This window comes from Wolffia australiana, chromosome 10 (genome assembly GCF_029677425.1).
Source record: "Wolffia australiana isolate 7733 chromosome 10, ASM2967742v1".
NCBI lineage: Eukaryota > Viridiplantae > Streptophyta > Magnoliopsida > Alismatales > Araceae > Wolffia > Wolffia australiana.
In genome coordinates, this window is record NC_135844.1 from 5,775,857 (window position 1) to 5,786,213 (window position 10,357).

The 10,357-nt window shown below is 39.1% G+C and overlaps 1 protein-coding gene across 1 annotated transcript; it reads left to right on the top strand.

Moving 5' to 3' along the window:
- The first annotated feature begins 2,000 nt into the window (after positions 1–2,000).
- LOC144708518 (CBS domain-containing protein CBSX2, chloroplastic-like) lies at positions 2,001–10,060 on the top strand. Its single transcript, XM_078581889.1, has 8 exons — positions 2,001–2,393; positions 3,188–3,275; positions 3,355–3,419; positions 6,233–6,281; positions 8,896–8,948; positions 9,223–9,338; positions 9,709–9,766; positions 9,859–10,060. Exons 1-8 carry the CDS (start codon positions 2,160–2,162, stop codon positions 9,928–9,930), a joined length of 735 nt encoding a protein of 244 aa, XP_078438015.1. The 5' UTR covers positions 2,001–2,159; the 3' UTR covers positions 9,931–10,060.
- The last annotated feature ends 297 nt before the right edge of the window (positions 10,061–10,357 follow it).

The window sequence follows — 10,357 nt, forward strand, 5'->3', positions numbered from 1 at the left end:
AGTAGGCCAAGTACTGTTGTGCGATGGAAGCCTTTGGGAGTCAACGGCAGCAGAGCTTCACTGGTTTTTCTTTTTGTCTATCCTTGTTCAGCCCGATTTACATTTGATTTGCTTGAGGGGCATTCAAACAAACACATTTATGTCAGATCATCAGCTCGGGACAAATATCCTCGAACAGATTAAGGATTATCCTAAAAAGCTGTTTTAAAATATAATTGTGCCTCCCATTTCCTCTACCTCGTTTTCTAGGTAGAAAAATTTTAGGTTACTTAACAAAAAAAAGGAGAATAGAGTTAGAGAACCTAATTCATCCCTCACTAGGTTATTCCTTTGCCACTTGAACTAAGAATATGTACCGGTTGTCTCCGATAAAATGGTATTTATATACGAATATGAATTAGTTAAGATGCTATGATGAAACAATATCCAGTTATAAGCCATCTAGTAAAGCTTCTTAATGTTTGATTACATGGATTATAGCCAATGTAAATTGTTTGGGACAACAAATCCAATAGATATGCTCAACAGTCGAATGAAGTGACCACCCTCAAAAAAGCCGTAGTGTGGCTTCATTCGAAGCAGGCAGTACATTTAGTTTTGAAGTTGGAGAGCACAAGTTGTTCTGAGGATTGGAGAGGAAAAGCTGCTGAACGGGATGAACTTAGGAGTCTTTGTGCGAGCCATATGTGGTGAGAGTCTCACATATGGTAATAAAGGGGATTCACATCTTGTTTAGTATGGTATTTGGGCCTATCCATCCTACTTATTCCATGATCTATGTGTCCATTGGAGCTACCTACTTTGAACGGATCTCGAAGATTACCCAATTATCCAAGATTTTGAACCGATAAGAAATCACTAGTGCTCAATCTATTGACATTTTTATGGGAATTCTATCGATTGCTAGAGGGTTCTTATTCAAGATTACTGCAGTTCCTCTTCAAGAAACTGTAGGATAGATGGCCGCCTTATAATTAAATAGTATTTAGAGGTAAAATTGACTAAGATGTTCCAACACAGCTTCTCCATAAGGTGACATTAATGTTCACCATCTCGAGCACAATATCTAAAGGATGATATTAGGAAGGGGACTGAACCAAATATCGAAAATGAGATATACGATATCAGTCTTTACCAATATTCGGATACCAGATGCTGATATCGAATATCGATATTGGATATTAATTTTTTGATATCCAACATATAAATTGAAAAAAGTTTAAATAATTTACCACAATATAGGAAACATCTAAATGTATAAAATAAGAGTTAGCTGATAATGGATTTTATGAATACCAACTAAGTTCACCTGGTTCAAATTGCAGGAGTGAGCAGTTTGTCTGACTGGGCCCAAATGGACCTTGTTCCACGAATGCCAAACCCTAGTATGACTTGGCCAACATCATTAAAAACATGATGCATATAGCATCATGTTTTTATTCATACCAACTTATACCGTTCTTCTGATTCTTTTTTTTTCCATATGGGACTATGGCATCATGGTTTTCTTCAAAACAACTTATACCAATTTCTTCTTATTCTATCTTTCCATATGGGACTATTTGTGCTTATTTTTAAACTAAAATCCGGCACCAGCATCCGCCACATCCAGGCCACTACCACATCCGTCTCGAAACTCATGTTGGGCGGATATTGCATTTATGTCAGATATGTGATCTCCGGTATCAAAAATCGCCCCGATCTCATCCTCATGACAGATATCGGTCGCCTGATATCGGAAGTCGAACAGATATCAGACAGGAAAACACTAGGTGATACAAAATTAGAGCTCCGGACGATGACGGATGACTTTTTTTGAATGGACAGATGACGAAACCCTAATTTATGTTGACCTCCAGCTCTATACAAAACCCTAATTTATGGGATTTTTTGTCATTTTCATCGGTGTGGAGATATTTCATTGAATAGACTACAATAGGCTATTATTTATACTGAAGAAGTATTTTGACATTCAACTATCTATATAAAGCCCCTCTGCAAACAGAGGATTCTTGGGATTTGGGAAGGGGGGTTCATCAGATTCCACTTCTTCCCAGTTCTCCAGTTCATCGGATCGCTCCGGCGATTAGATTTGCATTTCCTCGGAAGATTTGATCTTCCGCCCGGTGGGCAAAGTCTGAATCTTTGAAGAAAACGCGATGGGATCGGTTCTCTTCGACGGGCTTCTTCCACTTTGCTCTCCTATCGCTGCATCTTCTTCATCTTCTTCATCTTCTCTTGCCCGCCATGCTCGAGGCTTACCTCTAACCTGGGCGGCTTGGGCTTCTCCCTATGGTTGGCGGAAATCTTCACTCTTCGTCCGGCATCCTGCATCTCGGCCTATGCCTTTGGTCGCCTTCGGCAGCTCTTTCCAGACGGACAACCCCGCCCCGGTATCTAAGTTTTTTAGAATTATAGAAGGAAAACCTTGTTCCGTCTTCGATTACTGCCAAGATCTACGAGTTTTTGGTCAGTTTTCGGGTCTTAATTAACGGTTCATTGTTCATCGTTTATGGGATTGATGTTTGTCCTCCATGCGAGCACAAAAGTTTCGGATTTCAATGACTGATGTTTTATGAAAATCTTGCTGTATTTCTTTGACAGAGCTCCGTTCCAGTCAGTTTTAATCGATTTCGTCCTTACTAGCTTATCATGTGCAGGGGTCGCCAAATTTTCGGATTTCAATTTCAGATGTTTTATGAAAATCTTGCTCTATTTCTTTGACAGAGCTCCGTTCTAATCAATATCAATCAATTTCATCCTTACGAACTTTTCATGTGCTGTGGTCGATACATCTTCGGATTTCGATGACCGAATCTTTGATTGCTATTTAAACTAAGAGGCTTCTAGAAGTGATTTTTTTCCTGATTATGTTTCCTCTTGCGTTGAAACACAAATAATGGTTTAGTACTCGGGTCTTACATATTATTTTCTCTTTATAGTTCCTATCTCTTTAAAAGGGTAATGAACCTTTATTATTTAATTTAGTTTTGCCTTTATCTTCTCTTCCTTCTATCTCTTCTTTCCTCACGCTATCTCCTTCCCTGTGTAGTTCAACAGACTGAATGAATCACAAGGATGTGTCTTCTTTTCTTTTTAGTGGGATTATTTACTCTGGTTTCCTAGATATTACCATCTCTTCTGCTCACCAACATACTGATAGATTTTTTTTTTTGTAATCCTGAAGATAAATAGTGATGCATATAAAGTAGGCGACTTTATGACTAAGAAGGAGAACTTGAAAACAGTGAAGCCATCCACCACCATTGATGAGGGTAAGTGCAGTTCAAGTTCTTCCTTTGTCATCATGGATTGGCGTCTCTGAGTGCAACATGTGTCTCAAAATGTCTGTAGCTCTGGAAATTCTTGTGGAGCACAGGATTACAGGCTTGCCGGTTGTGGATGATGCATGGGTTTTGGTGAGTGTACGCCATTTGTTTTCTTCATTGCCCATTGCAGTGTTTAATTATGATCCTTTGAAGACTACCAAGAGGGTTCACAGATGATGATGACCTCCACATCTTGGATGAGAATGGCGAATTCGTTTTAGTGATCATCATCATCCACGGCCAGATTGATGAGGACAAAATCATCATTGTCATCATCATCTAGCCGCATACAAATGATGAGGACAATAAAGATCTTCATGTCCCCTCATCTTCTGAAAGAGTAAAAATAGAAGGGGTAAGGAAAGGAGGATGATGTTCGGTCCTTGTCATCCGTCATCTTAGTTGCAATGACGATGTAGAGGAAAAATATTTCATCGGGATCATCATCCTAATGCAAGCAGATGGCTTGGGCAATGATGGCATGTCATTCTCCTCCTGTCATCATCGTGAAGGATGTCAAACCCTAACTATCAATGGCACATGACTAATTTTCTATGTATTGCTTAAAGAATTACATTATGAATGTATTTTTTCATGATTTTTTTGGTACTAAATCTTTAGAATGAGTAAGAAGTGCCTCATCAGGGAGGCACGTGAAACACAAAGCACTTTAGAATGAGTAAATATTTACTTTTCATAAAATCTGGTTATCTAACAAAGGAATTTAATACAAAACCTCCCAAGACACTACTCTAGAATGAGGAAGAAGTGCCTCAACAGGGAGGCACGTGAAACACAAAGCTCTTTTGAATGGGCTGTTTTGGCATGAAAGGAGACTCTATAAATAAGAACCTTTCCCTGCAAAACATTCAAGCAGAATATTACCTGAATTGGCTGCCGTGAGTGGTTGGTCCAGAGCTGCTTCAGATCCAGAGGAGGTCCTGTCCAATGCAGCATAGCTCTCCACCTGATCTTTCTCTATTTTGATTTCCATTCTTCGACCTCGTTCACTCTTCCCTCACTCTCTACTCACAGATCCTTCTATTTTGATCTCTTTATCCGCATTGTATGGATTGCCTAGTGACATTACAATTTCTCAACAATTACAATGGAAGTCGTATCAGACTTTGAAATTTTTTACCATTAATAATAATTTTTTCCTCTTCCCTTGCACACTTTTTGGAGGATATGGTCATGCGTACTCTAAGGTAATAATATAAACTGTTAACGTCAAGATAAGGGACCTTTTGGGAAGAGAGACTCCAAAGCTGTTTGAGCTTTGATTTGGGAGAAAGGAGAGCATGAGGTCCACCGAATCTCCTCCGGCCATCTTATCTCTCTGTTCAACTTTTACCCATCTCAGTTAACAATATTTCAGCAGGATCAGTCTTGTCAAAAAGAGCGGATGTCAGGTTTCACATTGCATTGTGTAGCATTCTCAATGACTGCCCTAGGTTATTCAGGGATTCCAGACAAAATGAGTGTTTGAATTATGTTCTGGGACTTTATCTTTGTGCAGTGAAAGTTATCAATTAAAAAACAGCTATCATCATTTTTCTTGAAATGTATAGGGTTATCACAAGGCCAGTTCACGTCACAGGCTCTCAGTTTCAATCTTACAAAGGATGGAATATTCACAACGTTGAGTCCTACTGTGGGGAAAATTCGGAGTCTAGTTCATCATTGTGGAAGAGAAGACCTTAGGGAACTACTTCAGTTTATTCCTGATATTTTGCGTTGTGCCTGTTGATGAAACCACATCATCAGGGAGTCGACTATTTTTTTTTTTGGAACTATGGGAGTTTATTATTTAATTCCATTTTCATCTATTGAAGTGACAATGCTTTCGTTTTCATCAGTTGAAGTGACAATATCGGCTTGAATTAAATTGAATGATCATTTTATGTGAACAGTAGCCCTCAAATCCGAATATTCTTGAGAATTTATCTCCAACATAAGATTCATTGCCATGTGTTTCAGAATAATCCCCACCTGCTGCAATCCGGCCAAAGGAAATCCTGATTCAGCTGTAAAAAATCTCCTATTCAGATTTTTGGTCTAGTATTATGAACTCAGTTTGAGTTTGCAGAACATAAATATCATAATCTCTGTTCTTCATGGCTTAGGTGGCTGCCTGGCCCTGCTGCCATGTGTTTTTTCCTAGTTTCCGTTTATCATTTTCTGCTTAATAGGATTCATGAGAATATTGATAATGGCCCGATGGAACATCAGAGACTCAAGAAGAAAAAGTTGCGCCAATCAAATGACCCTGAAGGCTGTCAAATGAGTCTAATCGGTCAAACGTGTCCAACTGGGCAAAGATTTCGAACAAAATTGACAGGAATAACGAGGCAGACCAGATCAAGAAACATAAGGAGAAAAAAACAATATCAGGCAGCAGGCTGGAAGTGGAGATCCTTCACTAACTGAAGGAACCAGGCCAATCTGGCTGAGTTCCAATCCATCCTTCTCTTTCTTGATTTTTCATCTCTTCTACATTCTGTTATCTCCATTATCCTCTGCTACATTGACATTTGCTTTGTGTTCTTTTGATATTGGATTTCGAGTCCTATCTTGGATCTTCAACTTGGACTTGATACTCCTTAGGGATTCTATCAAATATCTGATCTATTGCAAGTGAAATGGTTGCGGTTGAATGTTTCTCCCTTTATATTTTGTATGGTCTCTAATAGATGGTAGCTTCACTGCCGTTTTTCTTCCTCGAGTCTTATCTTTTCTTTTTGACTTTTTCAATTGAATGAGTAATTTAACTTAGATATTATTTGGTGATCACGCCTTATCCAAATTACGTTTTTGTATCATGATTCCGAGCATTTCGTTATCAGTTGTTACTTTTTCCTGTGCAGCACATTGACCATGTTAATTTGTTGATTGATTTTCAGGTAGGCGTAGTTTCAGATTATGATTTGCTTGCCTTGGACTCCATATCAGGTATTTTTAAGCACAAATCATGTCATTTTGTGTACTTTTAGTCAATCCGATCTTCTTTTTATAAAGCTGAAAACTTGATTTTCTTGTATTCTTGAAACACAAAACATATCTTCTGTAATTTTTGGCAGTCCATTCTGTTTTTAGAAAGCCATGAATATACAGGTCTTGAAATGAGAATGGACACATAACACTAAAACGATGGAGGTTCACGCCAGTTTCAATAAGTTTCTTGTTTGGACATTGTCTATTTTTTTTAGGAAGGAGGTTTAATTGTCTGTTCCCTGGGGTATTTGAAATGGCGTGGCAGTGACGCTCTCTAATTGCTTGATTGTGTGAGAACTTGAGAATCTCTTAACCTTGAACAGTCATAAATAGGGGTCATTGAAAGCTTGGGACGTGCAGTACGTCCCATCCTGTCCATGCCTTCTGATGTAGGATAAGACGTATGATGTACATGGCGGGACGGGATGCAATGGTGACCCCGGTTTCTCAAATGGGATCCAAAACCTCTGTTTCTCGATGGGGGAGTGTTCTAGTCCTATCCGCATCCCTAACCAGGACGCGACAAACTCCAACTAACTCTGGTGGGAAATTTATATTTAGTGGGTTCTTTAATTAGATATCCGTTGTCCCCATAGGGACGTCACATGCTGCCATCCATGCTGGCAGGATGCAGGATAGGATGACTCACAAAAATTTTGTGACGAGCGGAAGGATGTCAGTGGGATAGGATGCTGGCAGGACTGGACATGAAGTCATGGCATGTATCACGTCCTCACTTTCGGTCACAGTATGTAGCAAACCCTAGTCATACATACTGAGCCTCTGGTTAATCTATCTCCCCAAACTATGTAAAGGAGAAGACTCTGAATGGGATGGATTACAAAGAACATTCTTTAAACCAAACCGTAAATTGAGGGGCCGGAAGGGCTCTAAATATTTGTCGATGGGGTCTAGAGAGGAATCATGCGTAGAAACTTTTCCCACTTCTACCGATAAAGAAACTGGTGAGTTGCAGATAAGATCGTTCTACAGAGTGTGTGGTAGATATAATGCTAGACTGGTTGCTTGTGGGTTTACTCAATCCCACGATATTGATTACTTCAAGACCATTGCCCCTCTTCCAAAATTAAGGACTACCCGAATTTTGATTTTTCTAGCTCCATGCCTAGTTGTAGCACTAGATGATAAAGTATATGTTACACTATGTCTGGCTAATATAAGTCAAATCAAAGGAAACAGACTTGCAATTTGAAGAATGTTCTCCGGATGTTCAAAAAGCCCATTTCTGCCTGGTTTCGTAGGCTTGCATGAAACATGCCTGCTTGAAAGCGGTGCTTGATTGGGCGATTTATTTCTCCAACCCTCTCCTTTTCCTCAACTGTTATGCTTCTTTACTGTTGGCCCTTTATTTCCTAACTAGGCCATCATAGGGTCAGCCCAATAATCCTTGGGGTATGACCTTAAGGTTAACATATTTGAGAAGATAGCGGAAGAAACTCAACCAACTCATGCTTGAAGGAAATATAGTAAGCCATTGCGCTAATGTGGCTGCTGAAAGGATTGCTGGTGCAGAATCATCACTTGTATGAACACGTGATGACTACTCAGTATAGATAGTGAGATTTTAATTATGTATAAGTTCTTGAATAAAGATGGCATGAATAAAGGGAGCCAGAAGAAGGGAGGACATCTTGGATCTGTTGGGATTCTAGTCTGGACGAGTTCTCCGGAGGATGAGCTCGGAAGGAGAATGAAGTCAACTCTGGAAGAATCTTGGCAGAGAGGCAAGAGACCCACTCACCTGATCGGGATTCTGCGATTAGGAAAACATGAAGGGGGATAGATCAGTACTACAAGTGGAACTTGAATTCGTTCAGACATTCATTCATTTCAAATTGAATTCCCTCGCCTTGTAACTTGCATTTAAGCATTAGACTTCATATTGAATGGTGATTTTTCATTTGTTGGAGGCTTGACGGATATGAAACCTGATTTACCTAAAATCGTTTGATCTGCAGCGCCTGAATAATTGAGCTTGATTGAAGAAACCTGATGTACCAAAAACTGTTTTCCGCCTTACCTGAGCGAATTAATGATGTTGAACTCAACTCCTATTTGAGCTTTTCAAGAGTTAAACATGAGATTGTTCTTCACTAGTGGTTGATTTGTATCTTCTCTTCTCAATAATAAGAACTATTCTCATTTGGGGTGAACATAGAAAAAGGAAAAGGGATGAATGGAAAATCGAATCTGATGAAAGGTGGGAAAAGAGAAAACGGTTATACAGAAATTGCCGTCATCCTCCAACTAGTCGCCGCTGCCCACACTTAGTTATTTGATTAGGTAGGGAGTGACATGTTGAATTGGCAGTATGATGCATCAACAAGTCCCTTAACATGAGTTGTTCTGGTTTTTGCAGGCCGAATCCAATTTTGGAAGTTATATTTCCATTTTAATTTTCAAAATTTGCAATAGAGTTATTTTGCGACCTGACAACCGTTCTAAATTTGCTAAACTTAGTATTGGGCTTGGAATCAGCGAACTTATTTTTCTCAGCTTTCTGTAGTAAATTTCATTCGTCAGTTAACAGTCTTCATCTTGACTTCCTCAGGTCATCGGGAAACTGGAACTGATTTATTTCCTGAGGCCGATAGATCATGGAAGGTGGTTCCTTACATCTTAATATTTTTTTTGATTCCTTCGGTGGTATCATGAACATCTTCTTGCGCGTTCTTTTCTGTAATGTCTTTTTACTTAATTAAGTTCTATATTTTAGATTTCTTCAAAAACAAAGTTCTATATTTTAGAACGTGAGGATGTCCAACCCAAATAGAATGATCTGGATATAGTTTCCTATTTGAGAAAGAGAAAGGATGTCGAAATAACAAGAATTGGGTCGGAGAACAAGTTGGGTATAATCTATGAAAATTTATTGCAGATGTTCAACGAGGTGCAGAGAATGTTGTTGAAGACTGTTGGGAGGGTTGTCGGCGACGTGATGACCACCACCCCCATTGTAGTCCGAGAGACGACGAATCTCGAGGACGCAGCCAGGTCAACTTCTCTCTCTCTCTATCTGTCTCTCTTGCTATCCATCCATCTATCTATCTCTATCTCTCCATCTATCTCCCTAACTTTCCATCCATTCATATCTCTTTCTCTCTCTAAAAATATCATTTCTTTCTGAGATAAAAATCTCTCTCTCCAATGTGAATCTTTCGTCCTGAAAATAGAAATCTCCCTTTTCCCCCTTCCATGTCTCTAAAACATCGATGTCTTCTTGAAAATAAGAATCTCTCTTCCTCCGCATCTCTCTAAAATGCCAATGTCTTTCTTCCTGAAAATAGAAATCTATCTCTCTTTCTAACATGTGAATGCCTTTCTTGTAAAAATATAATTCTAACTCCCTCTGAATGTCCGTCAGGCTGCTGCTGGAAACAAGATACCGCCGACTTCCTGTCTTAGATTCTTCTGGCAAACTGGTACTTTTTCCTAATACTTTTTAATCATTTTTTGTGATCGTTGTTGTCTATTCTTATTGCTTTTGGGATGCATTGACTGTTGATTTTTGAAGGTTGGCATCATCACGAGAGGAAATGTGGTGGGAGCCGCGCTTCACATAAAGAGAGAAATGGAGCGGCGATAATCGCCGGGGTCAGGTGATTGTTCGTGATCTTTTGGCGGTGATTTTTGATTTGATCTTAGAGCGTTTGTAGAATGATCCTTTAAAACATTGTTAGATTTGTTTCAACGAGTTTATTGTTGTTTCTCTCTCACTCTCTGTATATTCCCATGATCTGACAAGTATATTTACATGATAATAAACTGTAGTTGTTGAGATAATCTTGAGGTTGTTCTAGTTTCGTGGATCCGATTTGAAATATGACGCCTTGATAAAAATTGAAATCACTAATTGCTGGCATTCGAAGGAAGAATGAATTCATCGTCATCATAAAAACAACATAAAACCGAACATTTTGAAAATGGAAGTTTTTGTCCTTGTTTCGTCATCTCTCCTGAAGGAATGCTGAAAATAAGCATTAACTATCATTAGTCATTAGCGAAAGCTCATC